Source organism: Megascapheus bottae, chromosome X (genome assembly GCF_031878675.1).
Source record: "Megascapheus bottae isolate mThoBot1 chromosome X, mThoBot2.hap1, whole genome shotgun sequence".
NCBI lineage: Eukaryota > Metazoa > Chordata > Mammalia > Rodentia > Geomyidae > Megascapheus > Megascapheus bottae.
The window spans coordinates 37472318-37494984 of record NC_143547.1 but is presented as its reverse complement, the minus strand read 5'-3'; the positions used below and the strand labels follow the sequence as shown (position 1 = coordinate 37494984).

At 44.2% G+C, this 22667-nt stretch overlaps 1 protein-coding gene across 2 annotated transcripts; it reads left to right on the top strand.

Annotated features, from left to right (window-relative positions):
• The first annotated feature begins 717 nt into the window (after window positions 1-717).
• Window positions 718-16040, top strand: LOC150040868 (protein FAM156A/FAM156B-like). 2 transcript variants are annotated; one of them, XM_090325792.1, is made up of 2 exons: window positions 718-785; window positions 14621-16040. In XM_090325792.1, the coding sequence occupies exon 2, from the start codon at window positions 14739-14741 to the stop codon at window positions 15399-15401; it is 663 nt and encodes a 220-aa protein (XP_090181918.1). In that variant the 5' UTR covers window positions 718-785; window positions 14621-14738; the 3' UTR covers window positions 15402-16040. The 2 variants fall into 2 exon arrangements, with proteins under 2 accessions (XP_090181918.1, XP_090181917.1); XM_090325791.1 differs by having other exon boundaries at window positions 727-868.
• Window positions 16041-22667: the final 6627 nt, after the last annotated feature.

Below are 22667 nucleotides of genomic sequence, written 5' to 3'. Positions count from 1 at the left end.
TCCAGGAACAGAGATGAACATTCCCTGCTCAGCGTGCCGAGACTTCTGATTACACAACAGCCCCCCTCTGTAAACCTGCCCACCCGTGGCAGGCGGGCAGGCGTGTCTCCTCCCTATAAAACGGGGAGGCTGGGGCCGCGCCGCACGACTCGGGTCTCCACGCGTGGAGCGCTCCGCCGCCCGCCGGGGCTGCCGCGCCAGCGCGCGCAACTTCGGGGCCCGGCGCTTCCGCCGCGGCCCAAAGAAAACCCGGAAAGTCAGTCCGCTCCCAGGTAAGCTCGGCTGCCTCGGAGCGCTCTAAACCAGAACTAACCGGCCCGTCCCGGAGCAGGCGGCCTCTGGGGGGTCCCCGCGCCGCCGCCGGCTCCCGGGGTCCGCCGCTGACGTCACCACGTCTTCACAGAGCCGCTTCCAGAGCCCCTCCAGGAGAGGTCGCGTCAGGCCGCCACAGGCACGGAGGGCTGCGCGCCAGCTCTCTGGGGAGCTGACCCCTGCCCTCTGGCCAAGGCGTGGAAATGGGCTGCAACCACCTCGCTGGTTCCCACACCTGAGCAGCGGCAGCGAATCAAGGGCCAGATCTGTGCGGAGGCCCCGCCCAGCGATGCCTCTGGCTGGGCGCGCAGGCCCCGCCCTTCCCCGTGCAGCCTCTCTAGCCTCGGGAGCGCGGCTCGTCTCGGTGCTCTTAACCCCTGGCTTCCCAGCGCAGCGCTGCTTTCGGGACTTGAGCGGGAGAGGCGGCACGCAGGGGACTGGACGTCCCGACGAGCTCCGGAGCAGGAACGCGCGTGAGACAGCCCGAGAGACACTGAGAACGAGAAGGGGGTGGAAGAGGGACTCAGAGAAAGACCCAGAAAAGGACCTGAAGGAGGTGAGAGAGAATGAGAGAGCATGGGAACAGCCAAGATATGGAGGGAGAGACCTAGCGACTAAGGGTGGGAGACAGACACGGAGGGAGACAGGCAAAGACAGTTATATAGATGAGTAGACACCGTGGTAGCATGAGTGTTAATGTCCCTACAATTATTCAATTGAGAGAAGTGGTGAAAGATTCCGGAAAATCTCCTAAAACAAGGGAAGCCGTGGGTTGGGGTCCTGGGACTGGAATTGTGCTGTGGCCAACCAGAAAGACGCTTTCTGAGATAACCCACATTTTCCTCAGATGCCCCAACTCAGTATGGCGGTTGGACAGTCTGCGTGTGGCGTATTTCTCTTTCTCTGGCTAGGGAATGCTGATTTTAAGCAGAAAAGTGGGACTGGAGTTCCTGTGGGCATCTGTAAGCACCTGGGATACCACTGAGTTCAAATTCGTATTCAACAGGTTCACAAAAAACCTGTTTCTTTAGGAGACAAAAATCACTGAACTGTTTTCAAGGAAGAAGACATTTCCAAATGGAAAGAGAAAAACTCTTTCTGGGACCTGTGAGAGGCAGATGGTTACAATGTGACTATTTTTTTAGTAGGCGCTGAGATGGTAGTGTGCAAATATTTAGAGCATTTTAGTCAAATAATGAAGGCAAATGGTAAGCTGCAGTCTATGATTCTCAGAGAAAGAGGCATTACTGATTGTCCACCTGATCCAGGGCACTAGACCTATTCAGGTCAGAAATTTGTATTAGGACTGGTCACAAATTTCTATAGAAATCCCTGTAGAGTTTATCCAGATTGATATACACTCCCCCTACTGAGCAAATGGTTTGTATGTTAGGACTATTTGTTAGTTGTGCTCTGAAACAACAAATAGAATGGCCTTGTTTGTCTGACGCTTTTAGTACCAGATAAAAAACCGATTTTCATATTTTAAACATCAAAGAGGATCAGTGTCGCTATACCTGGACCATCCTAGCATATAACAAAATGGTTTGTGAACCTTTTTTTTTTTGATAGGCGAGGAATGCTTTCTTTTTCTTTTCATGTTGTCACTGGTTATATTGAAAATTATACTCAGAGCTATGTGTAATAGCTGGGTTAAAAATAACCTAAGTGGTCCATTTTGTTTCTGTATACAGCATGTGTGGGGGGGGTATATACTCAAGGATCATTGCTTCAGGTCTGGACTGGGAAACCAATCATGTATTGTGAGGAATGTTTATGTTCAGCAAGCACAATATTTAGCAGATAATCAGACTTGAAAGGCAAGGAGCATCACAGGTAAGCATACAATGATGAATCCCATTAAAACAGGTGAGAGAAGTCTGATATACTGAATAGTATGGAGACTTTTGCATTTTAAAGACCTGGGTGAGATGTGGTCAAAGCCAAAAACTAGCTCTGTGGTCTTCATTGTGTGATGAAACCTCTCTAATCCTCAGTTTTCTCACCTGCACATAGGGGTCATAATACCAACTCAGCATCCCTGATCGGAAACTCTAAAATCCAAATTCCTCCCAAACCTGAATTTTGTTTTTGTTGGTCATAGGGCTTGAACTCTGGGCCTGGGCACTGTCCCTGAGCTCTTCAGCTCAACGCTACTGTTCTACCTCGGGAGCCCCACTTCCCATTTTCTAGTGATTAATTGGAGATAAGAGTCTCAGGGTCTTTAGTGCCTGGGCTGGCTTTGAACCGTGATCCTCACATCTCAGCCTCCTGAGTATCTAGGATTACAGGTATGAGCCACTGCGCCAGCTCCAAGAGATCTTATATGCAGATACATATACATATATATATATGTATACATGCAAATAGTCCAAACTCTGGAAATCATATGAAACCCAGAGTAGTCTGAGCCCTAAGTATGTCCTATAAGAGTTACACAGCCTAAGCCGGGCACAGTGGCTTACACCTGTATTCCTAGCTACTCAGCAGGCTGAGATCATGGTTCAAAGCCAGCCCATCACTAAAGTCCGTGAGACTCTTACTCCAATTAAGCGCCAGAAAACCAGAAGAGGCACTGTGGCTCAAGGGGTTAGGGCATTAGGCTTAAGCTGAACAGGTCAGGGACAATGCCCAGGTCCATAGTTCAAGTCCCACAACCAACCAAAAAAAAAAAAGAGGTACACAGCCTAGGGATCAGGAGTGGGCCTAGTGGTAGAGTGCTTGCCTAGTATGCACAAAGCTTTGGTACCATATACACAGAAAAAGCCTGAAGTGATGTTGTGGCTTAAGTGCTAGAGCACTAGCCTTGAGAAAGCTCAAAGACAGTGCCCAGGACCTGAGTTCAAGCCCCAAGAGTGGCAAAAAAAACAGTTATGCAGCCTGTAAAATATTTCCCACCATGCCTAAGGAGAACCCCTCCCTGAACACCTGGACTGTAGACCCCCTCTGAGTTCAGTCATCCCCTAGATCCTGATATCATTATCTCACTCGTTATATTACTTTGGCCCCTGCCTCAAAGACTGGGAGTTCTTGGAGGGCCGGTAGAAAGTATCTCAGCTAAACTTTCTGTTCATCAGAGAACGTTTGGGTCTTTTATTTGCAGAATATCCAGGGTCCACCACCAGGTGGTATCTGTGCAGTAGCCACATATTACCCTTCATGGTGTGTGAGCGTGGGGGTTCTCAGCTGAAAATAGTCTATTGTGAGCGAACTGATGTGGCGGTTCCTCTGCTGGAATTTTGCTCACTTAGAGTGAGAAGGGTTGATTCCTTTATCCCCAATCTGTTCCCATGTGTCTAGTATCAATGTGGACCCCAACTCCTCCACTTACTGTGTATGTTGGAGAGCCTTTTGTTCCTCAGACTGAGCTCTGTCCTCAGGAGAGGGTTATATTGCATATCTTAGTGACCAGACCTCTGCACAAGTGTGCCCTTAGTAAGACATGTTGGATGAATAGACCCCGCCCCTCAGGCTATCTTGTTTTGGAGTTGAAAGGTGTAGATGTCATTGTGGTGGCCATCAGTAAGATCCATGATGAGAACCAGTGACCTTGGTGACCAGGTGGACTCTCCTCTGGTGAGAGGAGACTCTTTGTGTTCCTCTTGCTGCTTGACTTCTCCTCTTCTCCCTGCCTCCCACTGGCCCTTTCTTTCACTGACACTGATTTTCTGCATCTGTGTCTTCCTGGCCCACCTGACTTCACATCCCTGAGGACCATGTTTTCTTCCTTCCTACTCAAAAGTGGACCTACATCTCTGAAAGTTTAATGACTTAAATGTTCTTTTATTGTGCTAAGAAGAGCATCCCTTCCATTCCAGATCGAGTGAGACAGAAGGTATCCATTTAGGGGCCGGGAGTTTGGCCTAGTGGTAGAGTGCTTGCCTAGCATACATGAAGACCCAGGTTTGATTCTTCTGTACTGCATACATAGAAAAAAAGCCGGAGTGGTGCTGAGGCCCAAGTGGTAGAGTGCTAGCCTTGAGAAAGTCCAAGGACAGTGCTCAGGCCCTGAGCCCAAGGCCAGAACTGGCAATAAAAAGAAGCTATCCATTTAGATGAAAAAAAAGAGCACCTGAGTGCCAGTTGTGAGACACACTTGCACATCTGGGCATTCATGAATTGGGAAAGCATGAATTCCTTGCCCTATCATTGAACAATATAATCCTAGAAAGTTCAGCATCCCACTTGCCTAGATGTCTGTCATTTATTTACCTGTAGAATTTTGCCATTTCTAGAAAAAACATCGTCCTAATAGTTAACTGACATTGATCAATGAATTCTACTCTTTTAGATTGAAAAAATAATTTCTCTTCCTAATCATATTTCATATAATCATGGAAAGATAGAAAATGTGTGTGTCATTACTTTGTACATCAAAATCAGTGCAATTCTTTAGTGTTCTGGACATAGTATGCATTTACATGATTAGATTTTCTTTCTTTCTCCTTGCCCCAACTAGATCAGGAGCTAATAGCAACAGGATTCCAGGCATTGAGAACATAGCCTGGCATGGGTAATGGATGGTAAATATTTGCTCTATCATTATTTGAATTTTATACCAGCTGTTAATACATGAATCTAGCTTCCAAGACTTAACTCTCTGATTTCTGCTCTGAGAGCAGAAAGGAAGCATCCTAGCTCAGCTTCTAAGGACACTGAGAACTCAGGGAGGCAGTGACCCACCACCAGAGTCATGGGCATCTGGAGTCAGGCAGACCCTGGTTGGAATTCTGTTCCTTCATGGTCATGTGTAATTAGTGTCATTGCTTAATCTTTCTCAAGGTTTTTCTCAATGCGGGAATTTCCTGCTTTGTAACATGGATTCTAGAGGGTTGACATGTTTGTAAAGGACCTAAATTCTACTTTGTTTCAATTGATAGATGTTTTTTAACAACCACGGAGTGGAATCTGTGTGATGATGAGTGAACTAGAGAAATTTGCTGGCCTCTGTTGGCTCCCAGGTTCATGAATAAGAAATGCAGATTACCATCATTTGCCATCTGGGAAGGGTTAGGGATGGGAGAAAGGCAAGAATAGTGTTTTGTAGGAGCTCCTAGGCAGGTAACCTGTTGAGGGATTGAGGAAGCGACCAGAGAAGACCTTGTAGAAGGAATGATATCTTAAGCTGAGTTCTGAGGTTTGATAAAGAGGTGAAAGTCTTGCAAGGAGTGAGCCACGCTATTCCAAAATCTTGCCTTGAAGATGACTATATTCACCTAATCCACTGCCTCACAGCCGACTGTCTAATGGGGGAAATGACCCAGCACTGGCCAAGGTGAAATAAACAGAATGTCTGCCCAGGGCTTTCTGAGATACTTGCTCAGTAGAAAGATATAAGAATAGAAAGCACCCCCCCCTGGACATTCCTATATGTATATATCATTCCTGGACACAGTAGAAACGAAAAGGATTCCTGGTCCTTGATAGCTCACAGATTGTACTTGACCAAGGCTCACTTGTCCTCCTGATTGTTTTGTGTAATAATAAGTAGCTTTTCTGACTAAGCCTGATTGAAGCAGTTTCTCTTTACTAATAAGCAAGAACACAATTCCTTATATGATGAGCATTGTGAATGTTTGGACTTTATTTTCATACAAATACACTTGTTCCCCGGTTCTTCCATGTGCTATTGTATCATCCCGAGGAGGAAACAGCCTCCCCCTCAGTTTGATGTTAATGAATCATGATACTTAAATGAGAGGGCTATACTCAGGACCATGTTATGGTACTGCAGAGATAGTACAAAGAAAGGGGCCTAGCACTTTTCCTATCATTACATCTACCGATCATGCCATGTATACTTTGGAGAGAGGGCTTTACCCTCACACTTCTACCTTGGAGGGAAGGACATTCAAATCTCGTGAGACTTTTCTGGTAAGCCCCAGAGCCTTTCTCTCCCTGCACCTCTTTAGGTTTTCCTGGATGGTCCTCCACCAGAATGCAGGCTGTCTCATTGCAGAGGTCCTGTCTAGGGACCGTTATTAAATTTCACCTTAGATTGGATGGATCTTTACAGTTCAGCTCCAGCTCTTTCCTATAGTTTATCGGTATTATTTTTTGGGGACCAGTCACTGAGGATGTGATGTTTTGTTTCTCCTTCACAGCACTAGAAGTTCCCCAAGACAAAGACACTCTGCACCCCTACTGTCTCTAATCCAAGTCATCTACCTCCTCTAGATTTCAGACCCACCAGCTTCAAGCTTGGACCCTTCCACTGAAGGCAATCTCTTTTTGCAACATTCTACTGCCGCATTTGTGAAAGGAAGTGGCTCTGTTATAGAGGTTGGTTGGGAGACCCACGTGAGACAAAGGAATGGGTGAAAACAATGCCTTCATATTTCAGGCTATGTGGGAGGCACTGCATAAATGAAAACTGTTTCCTGTCATCATAATCCTTTCATCCTTATCAGCTGGCACTTGATAGTAGCACAGCTCACTCAATGTTTTGGGACTGAGATAGGATATCATGTTTGTGGGTATATTAATCAAGGCTCTCCAGATTAAACAAAGCAGTAGGATTTTCACAGATCCAGGTATCTATGCGTAGCTACATTGATCCATGTATAGACTTATTTATTTCAAAGCATTTTCTCCACGGGGATGTGAGTGATGGCAGATCCAAAAGCCAGAGAGCAGGTCACACCACTGAGAGTGGTCAGTGCATTTTTGAGTGTGAGATCTGGAAGAGGGCCAGCATGCTGAAACTCGAGCAGAGATTCTGTGTTGCAGTCTTGAGGCTGAAACTGCTCTCCCCTGAGAAGCTTCAGTCTCTGCTCTTGAGGCCACCAGCTGACTGGAAGAAGCCCACTCACGTGCTTTCCTTCAAGTCTGATGGTTGGAATAAGTCCTCATTCCCACAGATACCTTCACAGCAGCATCTGCACTAGCGCTGCACCATCAAGGCACCCTAGCCTGCACAGTCTAACACATGAAACTGCCCACAATAGACCCAGGGAGAGCACATCCCAACTTCAGCTCTGACCAATAAGCTCTGTGGGTTCCCACACGTGTAGTGGTCTTCCCCCTGTCTTCAGAAGCTGCCTTGAAATGGGGTGGAAGGACACTCGAGGCCTAAGTGTTCTAAGCAAAAATTTAACACAAGGTCTTTAGCCCTCTGGGCCTAGAGATTCTTGAAGGACTGGGGTCAGTAAAATGATGAAGGAATGGAAGTCACGTTTATTGCCTCAGCTCTTCCCCTGTCCCCAAACAGAGAGCTTCTTGAGGCCTCATTACCCTTAACCCCTCTGGACAGGATCCCGAGTAACCTCTCATGTGGTTCCAGACCCTTGTGGTGCCCACGGAGATAGGACAGACAAACTGTATCATGCCCATGGGAGATACAGAATTCTATATTGGATCTTGATGCAGAGTACATAGAGCCTTCTGGAAAACTTCACTCCTACAAGGAACAGACAGGAAAGATTGACTAAAAGCCAGGTCAGTGTGAAGTAAATGTTTCTAAAACCTCAGTATTTCTTCGTGAAAAGGTCCTGGTGAGAATTATTTTCTTTCTGTGAGAATTGGCTTTATAAATGAAGAAGTAGGATGCTGAGAGGTTGAGCCCTCTTACATGTTGGGAGATAATTGGGTTAAGATCATGTTCCAGATGTTTCTCTCATAAGTATTTATGGGACATGTTGTTGGTGCCAGAATGTAATTGGACAAGCTTGTTGGAAACAGCTTCCAATGACTAAAATGTGAAGAGACTGTCATTCTGTGATGTATGTTTGTGTGCATGGTTAAACGACACGATTTGGGAGATTTTAGCATTTGTTCTGTTTCCTGGCCAAATATTTAATTAATAAATATTTCTGAGTCCCCAGTGTGCTCTAAACTAGCTAGCAAATTCTTGGTTTCCAGGTTTTCTGAAAGGATACAGCTAGGATTGCTGCTCTAAAGTATCATTTTGATATCCGGTGCTTTTTATAAAACCTTTCCAAGATTTGTTTATCTGCTCTAATGTATCGATTTAACATCCCGTGCTTTTTTTTTTATAAAATTCTTTCAAGGTTTTTTTTATTGAAAGATAATGGAAAGATTTTTTTGTTTGTTTAGTCATGGGACTTGAACTCTGGGCCTGGGCATTGTCCCTGAGCTCTTCAGCTCAAGGCTAGGGCCCTACCATTTGATCCACAGGACCACTTCCAGTTTTCTGGTGGTTAATTGTAGAAAAGAGTCTCACAGACTTTAGTTTCTGGACTGACTTTGAGCCATGATCCTCAGATCTCAGTCTCCTGAATAGCTAGGATTACAGGCATGAGCCACTGGCCCCAGCTGAAGAGATGTTCTTAATAAAGCATCAACCATGTGTGGTTGTTCAATCAACATCCAGTAAGACTATGCTATATTGTGTGTCCTGGGTGTGGGGCTTGAACTTAGAACCTGGACACTTAGCTTTTTCATACTCAGTGCTGGTGCTTTACCACAGAACCATACCTCAACCCATGACTTTCTGCTGTTCAACATAGACTTTCCTGCATAGGCTGGCTCTGAGTCATGATCCTCAGATATCATCCTTCTGAGTAGCTAGCATGAACCACTAATACTTGGCTATAGATTGTGCTATTTTTGTTCTCGCCAGCAAAGTATGAAAATTGCAGTTACCTGGCATGTTCATTGGTCCTTGGTATTTCCAGTACTTTCCTTTTCTTTTATGCCAGTCCTGGTGCTTGAACTCAGGGTTTGGACACTGTCCTTGAGCTTTCTCAAAGCTAGTGCTCTTCCATTTGAGCTACAGTACCTTTTCCGGCTTTTTCTGTGTATGTGGTACTGAGGAATCCAACCCAGGGATTCATGTAAGCTAGGCAAGCATTCTACCACTTGGACCCGCTTCCAGCCCTCTAGTACTTTTCATGTCATTCATTCAAGTAGGTATGATAGGATGTAGCATCACACTTTCAATGTTCATGTCAGTAATTCTTTATGATGTAGAACATTGTTTCATACGCTCACATCCATAACTCCATTTTCTATCTTTATGGTGTGTGTGTGTGTGTGTGTGTGTGTGTGTGTGTGTGTGTGTGTGTGTGTGTGTACTGGAGCTTGAACTTAGGGCATGGCACTTTTGCTTAGCTTTTTCACACAAAGTTGGTACTCTAACTCTTGAGCCATACTTCCACTTCTGGTTTTTGACTATTTACGTGGAGCTAAAAGTTAAATGAACTTTTCTATCTTCACTGGTATTGAATTGTGATCCTCAGATCTCATCCTACTAAGTAGCTAGGATTACTGGCACGAGCCACTAGTATTTAGCCCTATTAAGGTGTTCAAGTACTTTCTACATTATGGATGTAAGGTCTTTGTCACATCTGTGGTTTCCTAGCACTTTTTTTTGCCAATCCTGGGGCTTGAACTCAGGGCATGAGCACTGTCCTTGGGCTTTCTCAAGGCTAGCACTCTACCACTTGAGTCACAGCAACACTTCCAGCTTTTCCTATGTATGTGGTGCTGAGGAATGGAACCCAGGGCTTCGTGCGTTCTAGGCAAGCACTCTACCACTCCATTCTTTTTTTTTTTGTGCCAGACCTGGGCTTGAGCTCAGGGCCTGAGCACTGTCCTTGGACTTTCTCAAGGCTAGGGCTATACCACTTGAGCCTCAGCACCACTTCCAGCTTTTTTCTATGTATGTGGTACCAAGGAATTGAACCCGGGTCTTCGTGCATGCTAGGCAAGCACTGTACCACTAGACCAAACTTCCGGACCCTACCACTTCATTCTTAGTATCCTAACTCACTGCATTTTCTGAGCCAAAGTTTCAAATTTTGATGAAATCCACCTTATTCATTTTTTTCTTTCCTCCACTTGATTTTGGCTTCACATTTACTCTTGACTCTTCTCTGGACTTAAATGTTCTTATATTGAATCTTTGTTTGTTTATTTGTTTGTTTTGAACTCATGAGCAGGGCCTTGTCCCTGAGCCTTGTTGTGTTCAAGGCTAACACTCTACCACTTGAGCCACATTACCTCTTCCAGCTTTCTTAAAAAAGTAGTTTATTGGAGATGAAGTCACACGGTGACTTTTCTGCCCAGACTGACTTTGAACCAAGATGCTCAGATGTCAGCCTCCTGAGTATCTCTGTATTGGATCTTCTGAAGTCCTTTTATTGTACATTTGTTAGTTACTTGTAGACCATTTTTAGTTATTATACATATAAATTTTAAGATTAAGGTTCATATTTTATATTGATACCCAAGGCCTATTGTTGGAAAATTATCCTCTCAAATTCCCTTGTGCTCATTTGTCTATATTTGTATGGATGTGTTTATGGAATATATTTTCTTTCTTTGAAACGTGTCTGTTCCTTTGCAGGACAATGTTCTTTATTACTGCAACCTTATAGAAAGTCTTAAAAGTGATTGATGTGCTGGGCACTGATGGCTCAAGCCTGTAATCTTAGCTACTACAGGAAGCTGAGATCTGAGGAGGATTTTGGTTTGAAGCCATGTGGGGCAGTAAAAACTATGAGGCCGTTATCTTCAGTTACCCACCCTAAAGACACTACCTTTGAGCAAAAAAGATGAAAGAGAGCTCCCTGGTGCTGAGTGTAAGCCCTGGATCAGCAAACAAAAACAAGTGAATGATGTGCTTTATTCAAATTAATTATTTCTGCAATTTGAATTTCTAGCTGAGTGCCATTAGCTCAGACCCATAATCCTAGCTATTCAGGAGACTGAGATCTGAGGACAGTAGTTCAAAGGCATCCTAGGCAAGAAAGTCTGCAAGACTCTTATCTCTAATTACTCAAAAAGCTGGAAGTAGAGCTGTGTGACTCAACTGGTAAGAGTACTAGCCTTGAGCACAAAAACTCAGGGATAGCTCCCAGGCCCCATGTTTAAGCCTCAGAACCAGAATTTAAAATATTGAAGTGTTCCACATTAATTGCAAATTTAGCTCATTTATATTAACAGATTTCTTATTTTTTTTTGCAGTCATGGGACTTGAACTGTGGGCCTGGGCATTGTCCCTGAGCTCTTCAGCTCAAGGCTAGTGCCCTACCCCTTGAGCAACAATGCCATTTTCTGGTGGTTAATTGGAGATACGAGTCTCATGGACTTCAGTGACAGGGCTGGCTTTGAACCATGATCCTCAGATCTTAGCCTCCTGAGTAGCTAGGATTACAGGTGTGAGCCATGGCACCCCGTTAGTGGATTTCTTTCGAGGGTTTTGATTGGTTTGATTAATCAAATAGTGGTAATTCAAAATTTTCCCATAGTGCATTTCTCATTTCTTTCATAAGCATACAATCCCCAATACATTTGTGTTTGTAGCTATCATAAAAGGTGTTGTTTTTAGGTTTCAATTTTTAGTATTCATATGGCTTTTTCCCATGTGTTGACACTGTTTGGGTTGTTATTTTCCTTGTTCGCTTTCTTGGGTTTGAGACAAGATCTCTTTTTTTTTGCCAGTCCTGGGTTTGGGCTTAGGGCCTTAGCTTTGTCCTTGGGTTTTCTCAAGGCTTGAACTCTACCACTCGAGCCACAGCACCACTTCTGGCATTTTTTTATGGAGGTGGTACTGAGGAATCAAACCCAGGGCTTCATGCATGTTAGGCAAGCACTTTACCAGTAGGCCAAACTCCCAGCCCAGAGAGAGACAAGATCTTATTATGGTTAGCTTGGATTTCACAATGTAGTTTAGTGCTTGTCCTCAAACCTGAATTCTTCTTACTCAGCCTCCCAAGTTCTAGAGAGCACCAACCTGTGCATATGACTTGACCTTATTGCCTCTATCATTCCTAAACTCAACAATTAGTTCTGAGAATATCAGTGGAGTCACAATGAGTGTTTCATGTGGACAGTCATAGAATCTGTAAGAAAGAATAGTTTGATTTCTTTCTCATTGATATATTACTTACTTTCCTGGCTTTGATGTACCACCTAAGATGTCCAACATGAAGTTGAGTAGTCACAGTAAGAGAATATGCCCTTGCCGTGGTCTCAGCCTAATGGAGAATCCAATCTGTTTGGGACATTTAAGTAGGACATCAGTTGTAGGTTGTTTTAAACATGCTCTTTGACTGGTTCAGGAAGTAGACTTCTATTTGTAGAGTATTAGTCTTTTAATGTCATAAATGGATTTAAAATCGTATCAGTTTCTTGCATATCTTGATATAATGCTATCTTCATTCTTGTTCCTGACCTCACCATCTGTGAAGTACATTGACAGGATTTGCACCTTGTGAGAGAAACACTTTGGCATTCCTGGCAGAAAACCCACTTCATCATGGTTTGTTTGTTTTCATACATTGCTGGCCTGGAACTGATGCTGTTCTTGAAGAACTTTGTTCCTATGCCAAGACAAAAAATCTGTCTGTAGTTTTCCTGGTATCAGTGCAGTGCTAGACTCATGAACACATTTGGAAATGTTCCCTTTACTCTGTATTCTGGAAGAAATTGTGTAGAAAGGGTATAATTTCTTCATTTCAAATCTGGTAGAATTCAGCAGTGAAACTCTCCAGGCAGGCCCAGACATTCTTTTATACTCCTATTCTCATTTTATGGAACCATTATTCACAACAGTCAACAGGTGGCTATATACACTAAATGTGCTTTGATGGGTTAGTAGATAATGTTTATATCCAAATGTACATATACATATATATATATGATGGGTTATTTCATACCCTTGATCTGCATTATACTTTTGAATAAACTTGAATAGTTATATCAAGTGAAGTGAGCCAGTTTTTTAAAGTTCTGATTGATACCTTTTCCAATTTGTAGGTACTCAATGCAGTAAAACTCACAGAAGCAGAAATTAGAATAGTAATTTTTTGAGGTCTGGAGACTTTGGGAGAAATATTTATTATTAAGTGTTCAACTTCTGCAAATGATATAACACTGAGCACACACTGTTTCATCTTGGGTGAATCCTGATAGCCCATGATTTTCCAGTAATGGAGCCAACATACCAAGGCTTTGAATTTATTTATGTAGGCCTGATTATAGAAAAGCATACTTTCTATATTGATGGTAAATTTTCTTCTTTCATTCATTCTTGCAAGTGGTAAGGTGTTTTTTTTCTTACACATTTCTCCAACTTGCACCTGCCTTTGGTCATGTTTATCAAATATATTGATCATTTCAAAGAACCAGTGTTTTTAGTGAGCTCACAGCCCCTTGAGGATGTATTGAATTTTGCTTATTTTTAATACAAGAAATTCTTATTTGCACATAGTAGGAATTGTGAGGTGATTGCCTTAAGCATGAACAAATTTTTTTTGCTAGTCCTGGGCTTGAGCTCAGGGCCTGAGCACTATCCTTGGACTTTCTCAAGGCTAGAGCTCTACCACTTGAGCCTCAGTACTTCTGGCTTTTTTTTTCTATATATGTGCTACCAAGGAATCGAACCCAGGTTTTTGTGCATGCTAGGCAGGCACTCTATTACTAGGCTAAACTACGAGCTTGAACAATGTTTTTTAACAAATATTTTTTAAAGTTATTAGGATATTGTACAGAAATATTACCATTTCATCAGTCAGGTAATAAGAACGTTTCCTTTCTTGGACAATGTGTACCCTTTCGGTTAGGTGTAAAGCCAGTGATCCTGAAGGTAACAGTTCACAAAGGTTCATCACCTTGGTAACAGACTTAGAATTTCATACTGTTTACCAAATGCAACTTTATGAATATTTAAGAGAAGAGTACATGTTCTACAAATATTGCTTGTTCTTCTCATAATCATCCTTCAGAATGACCTATAAGGAGTCAGTGGGAAATTAATACTAGTACTAGATTTCCATATGGAAATCTGCATGCTCCATACATGAAATAAGTGGTAGCTTTCCTTCCTTCCTTCCTTCCTTCCTTCCTTCCTTCCTTCCTTCCTTCCTTCCTTCCTTCCTTTCTCCTTCCTTCCTTCCTTCATTTATTTATTTACTTTCTTTCTTTCTTTTCTTCCTTACTTTTCTTCCTTTCTTTCTATTTTGGCCTATACTGGGGCTTAAACTTGGAGCCCAGGAACTGTTCCTAGACTTCTTTTACTCACAGCTAGCACTCTACTACTTGAGCCACAGAACCACTTCCACCATGTACTGTTTATTTGGTAGGTACTGGGGAATTGAACTCAGGGCTTCGTGCATGGTGGGAAAGCAGTCTACCAAAAAGAGACATTTCTAAAACAAGTGGTGTTATTTCTAAAAATTTTGTGTCATGTCATTGATATCCTAATATCGAGATGTGTATTCCTCATGGAAACCTCAGAAAAACCCTAGGAGGTGGGTGTGACACCTAGGAAAGGAGGGACACGAATGTAAAGTAAAATGAATAACCATGGACTCTTTTCTTCTCCTTCCTCCCCTTCTTTCAGCGTGGCCTCTACGGGCAGCCCGAGCCCTCTAGCTTCCTCCGGCTTCCTGCAAATCCTCCCAGTTCATCACCCTTTCCACACCAGGACCGAGTAGTGCTCCCAGCTCAGACCAGCCCCCATGGATCCACCGGAGAAATGGAATGCACCACTGAGTTCCGGGTCTCCGCGGCTGACCATTACTGCCACCTCCAAGGAGCTGGTGATGCTCTCAGAGCCTTGCTCCTCGCAACAGCTAATGATGAGCTTCAGTGAGCTGAACGCTGGTGCTGGCCCCAGTAGCGCTCCCCCTCTGCCCGAGGGGCTGGATCAGCAGCATTACAGGGAGAAGAGTGTGCTGCGGCAAAGGCGCTTGGAGAGGCTGGGACTATCTCAGAAGAAGAAGGGGTCCCCAGGCCACGTGAGACGCAGGCACCGTGACCACATGGCCCCCTATGCAGTGGAAAGGAACACCGGGCCCTCTGCAGAGGACAGGGCCCAGAATCGGATCCGATGTGATTGTCGGTACTGCCAGAGCCATACGCAGAGTGCAGGGGTCTCGGGAGAAAGAAATGCCACCGCCAGTTCTTCCTCCTGGGAGTCACTGGTGCAGGGCTTCGGTGGCTTGACCCTTAGCATGGGCGCCAACCATCCCGGCCCTCTGCCAGAGGAGACACAGCAGCAGCAGCAGCAGCAGCAGCAGCAGCAGCTACCACCACCAGAAGAGAGGTGCCAACGGGAGAGACAGCAGGAAAACAAGAAGATGTTCCAGAGGCTGCTCAAGCAGTGGCTGAAAGACAAGTGAGAAGGTGGTCCTCATGGGACAGACACTGAAGGGAGGCAGACATGCTTTGTGGGCAGCTCTTATTAGACACCACTGAGCTTTCTTCATAAGACTCCCTCACCCTGTGCTGACCAGAATCCTGCCAGCATGACAGTTCATTCACTCCCAGGAAGGCCCTCAGCTCTCCTGCCTGCCATGTAAGGACAGTGCTGAGGCATTGTGGGGCATGGGAGGCAGCACACTGGTGGTCCTCACCTCATCCCATGCTGCCACTTTCTCTGCCTGGCTTTCCATCTTTGCTCCCTACCATGTACCAGTAAGATATGCGCTGTGTCTGTGGTGTGACTGCCTTGTCGATGTCCATGTGCTTCTGTGCCATTTTACTGACTGCCAGCCACGAACAACACCGTCAGTTGGCAGTGGCGGGACGTGACACTGAGGTCTGGCTTCCAGAATCTGCCACGGAACACAAGTGTGGGAAAGGGATGTCGATTTGGACCTTGGCGGGTCACCATTGTATTGTCTGTGTAAAGTATTGTGACTATGATAACCCAACTGTAAGTAAATGTCTTCCTGCTCCTTAACGATTGAGTGTTCTTCTCCACGCAGGACTTTTTCTTAACATCACCAGTACCAAATAAACGTGCACATGAAAGGAAATTACCGTTAGAATTGAGGTTTGTGAATCCATAGTGGTTTGTTTCTTGTGGGATCTGAGATCACTGCCTTGAAATCCCTGACCAGTGAACAGGAGCATGCAAGAGGCAGGCAGGCACTCAGTATGGGGAGCAGAGTGAGTGGGGAACAGGAAGAGAACTTACTCTAGCACTGTTGGAGCAGCTCTGAGAGCAGGCAGCCGGCGAGGGTGTCAGGGTGCCCTCCTGCCCACAGGAGACTGAAAGCAGAGTCAACTTGCCCCAGTAGGAGCCCTGAAGCTTGGAACTGATGTCCTGGCTGAGATCTCCAAAGGCCGTCCCTTGTGGCCTGGTGCCCTGAGGGTAAACCTGAAAGAGCAGTTGTATGCCTGCTTCCTGAGAACCAGAGCATCATTGAGTTCTTGCCAAGGCAACTTGGAATTTAGACACGAGTCTTTTTAGTTCAGGAGGCCTGACTGATAAAATCTACATTTTTTTTTCCTCTACAGAATCCCATGATATGTTCCCATCCAGGGACTGTGCTGTTCCTCTGGGCTGAAAACACATTCTTCTCTGTGTCAGTCCTTTTAGGGAAGCGCCAGTGCTGCTCTGCTGCCTGCATCCTCTTGTTTCCTTCCACCGGAACTGGCTAAAAAGCAGGTGAGTTTCTCACATTCAGGACTTGGCATCTCATCAGGGATGAAAAGTTAAACCAGCCTTGCCAGGACTAGCTCGCAACATCTGGGCAGAATGTGTTGCATATGAATGTGTGTAGGTATGCCTGCATGTAAGTGTAGGTATGTGTACGTGTGTCTATATGTACGGCAAGGCCGGCTGTCGTTAAGAGGAGGCATCCTGACATCGCAGGTGGCTGATTATTTAATGGGTGTTCAACATTATTCTCTGTGTGCACACACCTTAGCTCATTTCCTTCTTCCAGAGACACATCATTTTGGCAACAGTATCAGTTTCCAGTTAGGAACCGTGCCAAGGTCTCACATCCTGCAATAGTCCAAACTGACAGACAACCTAAGGCTTGCTTCCATCATAGCTGGCACCCTTACCCAGTCCCCCTCTGTCATTCTGTCATGACTGAGAACACACTGACCTGATGCGCAATAAATACCTTAAAGGACCAGGGAAGACCTCATAAAACATGTTGAAGCTGGGCATTGGTGGTTCACGCCTGTAGTCCCAGCTAGTCAGGAGGCTTAGATGTGGAAGATTGACGGTCTAAGCCTGTTAGGGTAGAAGAAGAGTCCAGAAGATCTCATCTTCACTTAACCATCAAACCAAGAGACTGAAATGGGGAAAGAAACAGAGACCATAGACTGCACATATGACTGAAGTTTAGAGCAGGATCCTTGTGCAAGAAAGCTGAAGGAGAGCTTGAAGCCCTGAGTTCAAGACCAATACCGGCAAAATAAAGCATTGTGGAATCCTTACTCAGTGCATGGCTATGGGCATAATGATTGCTGTGTAGAAGAGACTTCATAGAGGTTGTGATATCGGGGACACCAAACTGCACTCTGCAAATCTTCCAGGTCAATCTATCAGTCACTGCTACCTTGCCACCTGTGGGAATTGCTGTGGAAAAAAAACATTTTAGCTTTCTGGCTTTACCTCTCCCTCTTCTGTGTTGTGCTGAGTGACTGCTGTGGTGGGGAAATGAGGAGGATTTGTGAAGCTAGGTCTTGCCCTCCATTTGGAGTATTTCATCAAGGAGAGAGATCAGATATTGTCTTAGTTTAAGTTGGGCTGCTATAGCAACAGCAAAGACTGAGTAGTTGATGAAGACTAGAGATCTGTTTTCTTAATTTTGAGCCTGTGAAGTCCAAGAGAAATCAAGGTGCTCTCAGCTGGTGTCTGGTAAGGGCCTTATTACTACATCTTCACAGCTTACCATGGATGCAGAAACATAGTGTTGTGTCCTCACATGGTTTTAAGCCTTCCATGCTCCCACAAACCATTTAATCTCTATGTCGTTATTTAGCAGAACAGAGCCCTCTCTACACATCTTGCAACACTGTTAGATTGGGGGTTAAGTTTCTGGGTAAGTTGTAGAGAGGATAACTTGGTTGAACCATAGCAAGGACCATGGAATGGGAAGAGAGTCCACAATTGATCACCTGTGAGGTCAGCGGGGCAGGAGCACAGATCAATAGGAAGGATCACAAATGGATGACCGGACATCTAAATTTGCTGAGAAGTTCCCTCTTTGCAGAGTGATCCAAGATCTACAGGAGGAACATAGAGACTGACTGTGTTGGTGAATTGAGGTTTTGAGCTCTAATTCCTTGTACCCACTTCTAAGTGTCTATTCCCACCCAGGTAGATGGTATTGGAAGATAATACTTTGCTGGTGTCTGAAGTGTGATACTGTCCCATGTTCCACACTATGATCCAGAATTACATGATATCCAAATCACAATCTAGACTGGACATTGAATTAAAGATATCAGCACAGGAGAAGATATTGGGCCCAAGAAAATGAAAATGGAATGCACAAGTGCAAAATCTGGACAGAAGCGTAAAGAAAAGGAAATGGGAAGAAAAATGAAATGGGAGGACAATGTGAAGAGGATGGGAAGATAAATCCTGCTGGGTGCGGGAGAAATTCCATCCCGCATGTTCTGGGGGTTTTTCTTATCTTTCAGTCATTGTATAAAGGAAGTGCCACTCAACTAATGAGTTGGTGCATACAGTACATTTTAGTTTTATTTGCCAGTCCAGGCCTTGAACTCAGGGTCTAAGCACTATCTTTGGGCTTTCTCAAGGCTAGAGCTCTTCCACTTGAGCCATACCACCATTTCCAGCTTTGTCTGTGTATGTGGTACTGAGGAATCAAACCAGGGTCTTCATGCATGCTAGGCAAGCACTCTACCACTAGGCCAAACTCCCAGTCCCCATCCAGTGCAGTTTGACCAATGTCACTGCTTTAGATATTCTCACCCACCACTCCCAGCCCACCGTATCCCTCAGTGTTCTTTATGTTTAGGTTATGTGTTGAATATTTTTTGCAGTTGAGCACAGCAGTTTGGGCATCCTGATCTGTGTAATCACTTCATCTTCACCCCCTTCAGTCCACCAAGCCCTGGGGTTTCTCAGCTCTGAGGTATAGACAATGAACTATTGCCTGGGTTCATCTGCTTTCCCCCTTTCATTCCTCTGTCACTCTGGCCTTAGCCCAACCCTTCCCTCATGCAAGTACCCATTTCCTAGTACTTACTTTGTTGGGCTTTGACTTATCAGACTTTTCAAAGCACTATACTATTTGTGCTCTCCATAGAGTCTCTTAAACTTGGCTTAATTCATGGGTAACCCTGTGCTTACAAACCATTGTATTTACTTATAGATTCATAGGCACATTCTACCTACCTAATGGGCTAATGACATAGAGACTTCTTAGAAGAAGTAGAAATGACCAAGAGACACATGAAAAAAGTTCAACTTCTCTGGCCACAATGGAAATGTAAATCAAAACAACACTAAGTCTCCACCACACTCCAATAAATATGGCCACTATAAAAAATACTAACAATAATAAATGCTTCTGTGGATGTGGCCAAAAGGGAAACCTGTTCAACCACTTTGTAAAGCAGTATGGAGGGTCCTCAAAAACTAAAGATAGAGCTACTCCATTCCTGGGCATTTGTCCAATAGACTACAAAGTCATACTAAAGCTACCAGCACAGTCATGTTCATTGAATTATTATGTATCATAGCCAAAATATGAAATCAGCCTAAATGCCCTCAATGGACAAACTGATAATACAAACCTGATATATGGATTTATATATACACACACAACTGAATTCTTATCCATCAGAAAACATGATATGCTATCATATTTAAGGATACAGAACATCTTGAACAAAATTATATTACATTATATAAGCCAGATCCAGAGTATCATACGTTGTGATGTTTCCATACAATATTTTCAACAAATCCTTCTCAGACTCTTCAAGCATATGGGATTGGGGAGTGTCAAGGGAAGGATTTTCCTACACATTCTGGAGAATAGGATTATTCTACTAAAGCCAAGCAAAGATATCCCAAGAATATGCAGAACAAAATCTAACATGAATGTCAAGGCAAAATCGCCAGAGAATAGGGACAAACTAATTCCAGCAGTATATACAAAAGATTAGGCAATATTTCTTCTTAGGTAAGATTTCTTCTAAGAATATGTGAATGGGTAACACTCAGATTTCAATTAAAGTGTTAGGATAATAAAGGAAACCCTTTATCTTTTTCAAGTTTTATTTTGGGGCCTGAACACAGGGGCTAGGCCCTCACTGTCCCTGAGCTTTTTCACTCAAGGCTAGCACTCTACCACTTTGAACCATAGTCCCACTTGGCTTTCTGGTGGTTAATTGGAGATAATCATCTCATGGACTTTCCTGCTTAGACTGCCTTTTAACTGGAACCCTTAGTTCTCAGACTCCTCAGTTGCTAAGACAAAATCTTTTCTTTTTCCAGTACTGGGGACTCAAGTCAGGGCCTGGGCTCTATCCCTGAGCCTCTCTGTGCTCAAGGCTAGCACTCCACCACTTGAGCCACTGTGACACTTAACGGCTTTTTCTGTTAATGTGGTTCTAAGGAATAGAACCCAGGGCTTCATGATGCTAGGCAAGCACTCTACCACCATATTCCCAGCTCCTAAGATTAAAATCGGGAGTCACCAATGCTCACCCATATGTCAACTTGATACAAAAAGAAGGCATTTTACCAAATCTAAGAGCAATAGTTAAAAATGCTCAGCGAGGCATGGTGGTGAGTGTCTCATTCTTGTAATCCTAGCTATTCAGGAGACTGAGAGCTGAGGGTCATGGCTCAAAATTGGCCTGGGAAGGAAAGGCATTGATAACCATATATCTGATCACCAGAAAGTTGTAAGTAGGGCTGTGGGTCTACTTTTGCCTTTGGCAAAAAAAAAGCTTAAGGCAGCCTCCAGTCCCTGATTTCAAGCTATTGTCAGCCATGCCGCCCCCCTAAATTCCACAAACTAGGAATTGGGGGGAAGGGTTTCACATTGTGAAGAGCATCTACTAAATCCTGCAGGTGATAGTAGACATTATAGTAAAAGAAGGAATGCTTCTCTTGTAAAATCAAAGGACAGGAGATTGCAGGATACCATGTGCCAGTGGCTCATGCTTGTAAACCTAGCTACTCAGCAGGCAGCGATCTGAGGATCATGGATCAAAAATGGAACCTCTGTGAGATTTTTGTTTTTCCTTCTTTTCTGCAATTTTCTTGTTTTTTGTGAAACAGTTCATAATTTTTAGCATGTTATCATGGAATTTTGCACTTGTCATTTACACAAATTACAAGGTTCTGTTTCAAGTCTGTAAACAATTCTAAAAATTCAGCCTATGTACAGCACAAGGATATGGAAAACTGTATTATATACCTGTTTTGTGAAAGACATTAGAAACTTCTGACTTGTCCTTTTAGACAAATGCAAAAAGCTTTAGATTAGACACAAGGGGTTAATATTCTTCTCCATGAGGTTCTTATCTCCAGTTGAATGCCAATAATCCAAAACTGGGGCTGTGGTTCAAATGAGAGAGTGCTAGCCTTGAACACCAAAACTCAGGGAAAGTGCCCAGCCCCTAAGATTGAGTCCCAGGACTGGAGGAGGAGGAGGAGGAGGAGGAGGGGGGAAGGGAGGAGGAGGAAGAGGAGGAGGTGGAGGAGGAGGAAGGGGAGGAGGAGGAGATGGAGGAGAAGGAGGCAGAGGAGAAAGAAAAGGAGAAGGAGGAAGACCAGAAGAGGAAGAAGAAGGCACTGGCGACAAGGACAAGTGTTTCTGCCACTGCTGTCTGTCATACAACAGGACCTTACGTAGTATACTCATGGGAAGACAAACAAATGGAAAACAGAGAGAAATTAGAAAGGAAAGCATATGCCTACAAACACTAGGGTTTGTCACCTCAAATTTCAGGGTGAAATTAAATCTCCATGAAGAGAGACTGAGAGGTAGAATCAGGAGAGAGGTAAACAGGTGAGAGTGTTCTCTCATGAGGGAATTAGTACAACATTCCTGAGTACGTGAATGGAGACTGGGGTGAGCTCTGTGGAGGATCACTTGACTACTTTGAGCAGAGCCCTGGATTGGATCTTCAGCATGGCGGAGGGACTAGGACTCATAAAGTGTTATCTGGAGTGTGGGTCTTCTATGAGAGGCAGTCTGGCCAGGACTCTCCCATGCTCCATCACTTCCTGTCACGTGATACCCTCCTCCTGCTTCATCTGAGGGCTGTGCCAGCAATGTCATCGCCAGACTCAGCCCCACAAAACAACATCAATCCTTTGTCTTCACACCTTACCCAGGTGGTGGTAGTGGGTTATTAGCCCCAGGATACAGACTGCATCATGCACTGTAATATCTGTAAACGTCATCATTCAGGATGTCCCCAAAGTGCAAAGACTTAGGTAAGTACTTTTCACTTGATGAAGGGAGACATGAGAGCTGGTGCAACCACACAGTAAAATATTACTCAACAATGTGCGTGGAAAACCTACCTATATGTGGGAGTTCATATTTGCAACTCCAAAATACACAGCCTCATTTATTGCATGAGTCAGTTTAATGCCTTTCTTTTTTGTGAGACTGGCACTCAAACCTTGTACCTGATGTCTTCCC

Excerpts from the sequence above, each read along its gene's own strand:
- LOC150040868 (XM_090325792.1), top strand. The coding sequence starts at position 14,739 with ATGGATCCACCGGAGAAATGGAATGCACCACTGAGTTCCGGGTCTCCG.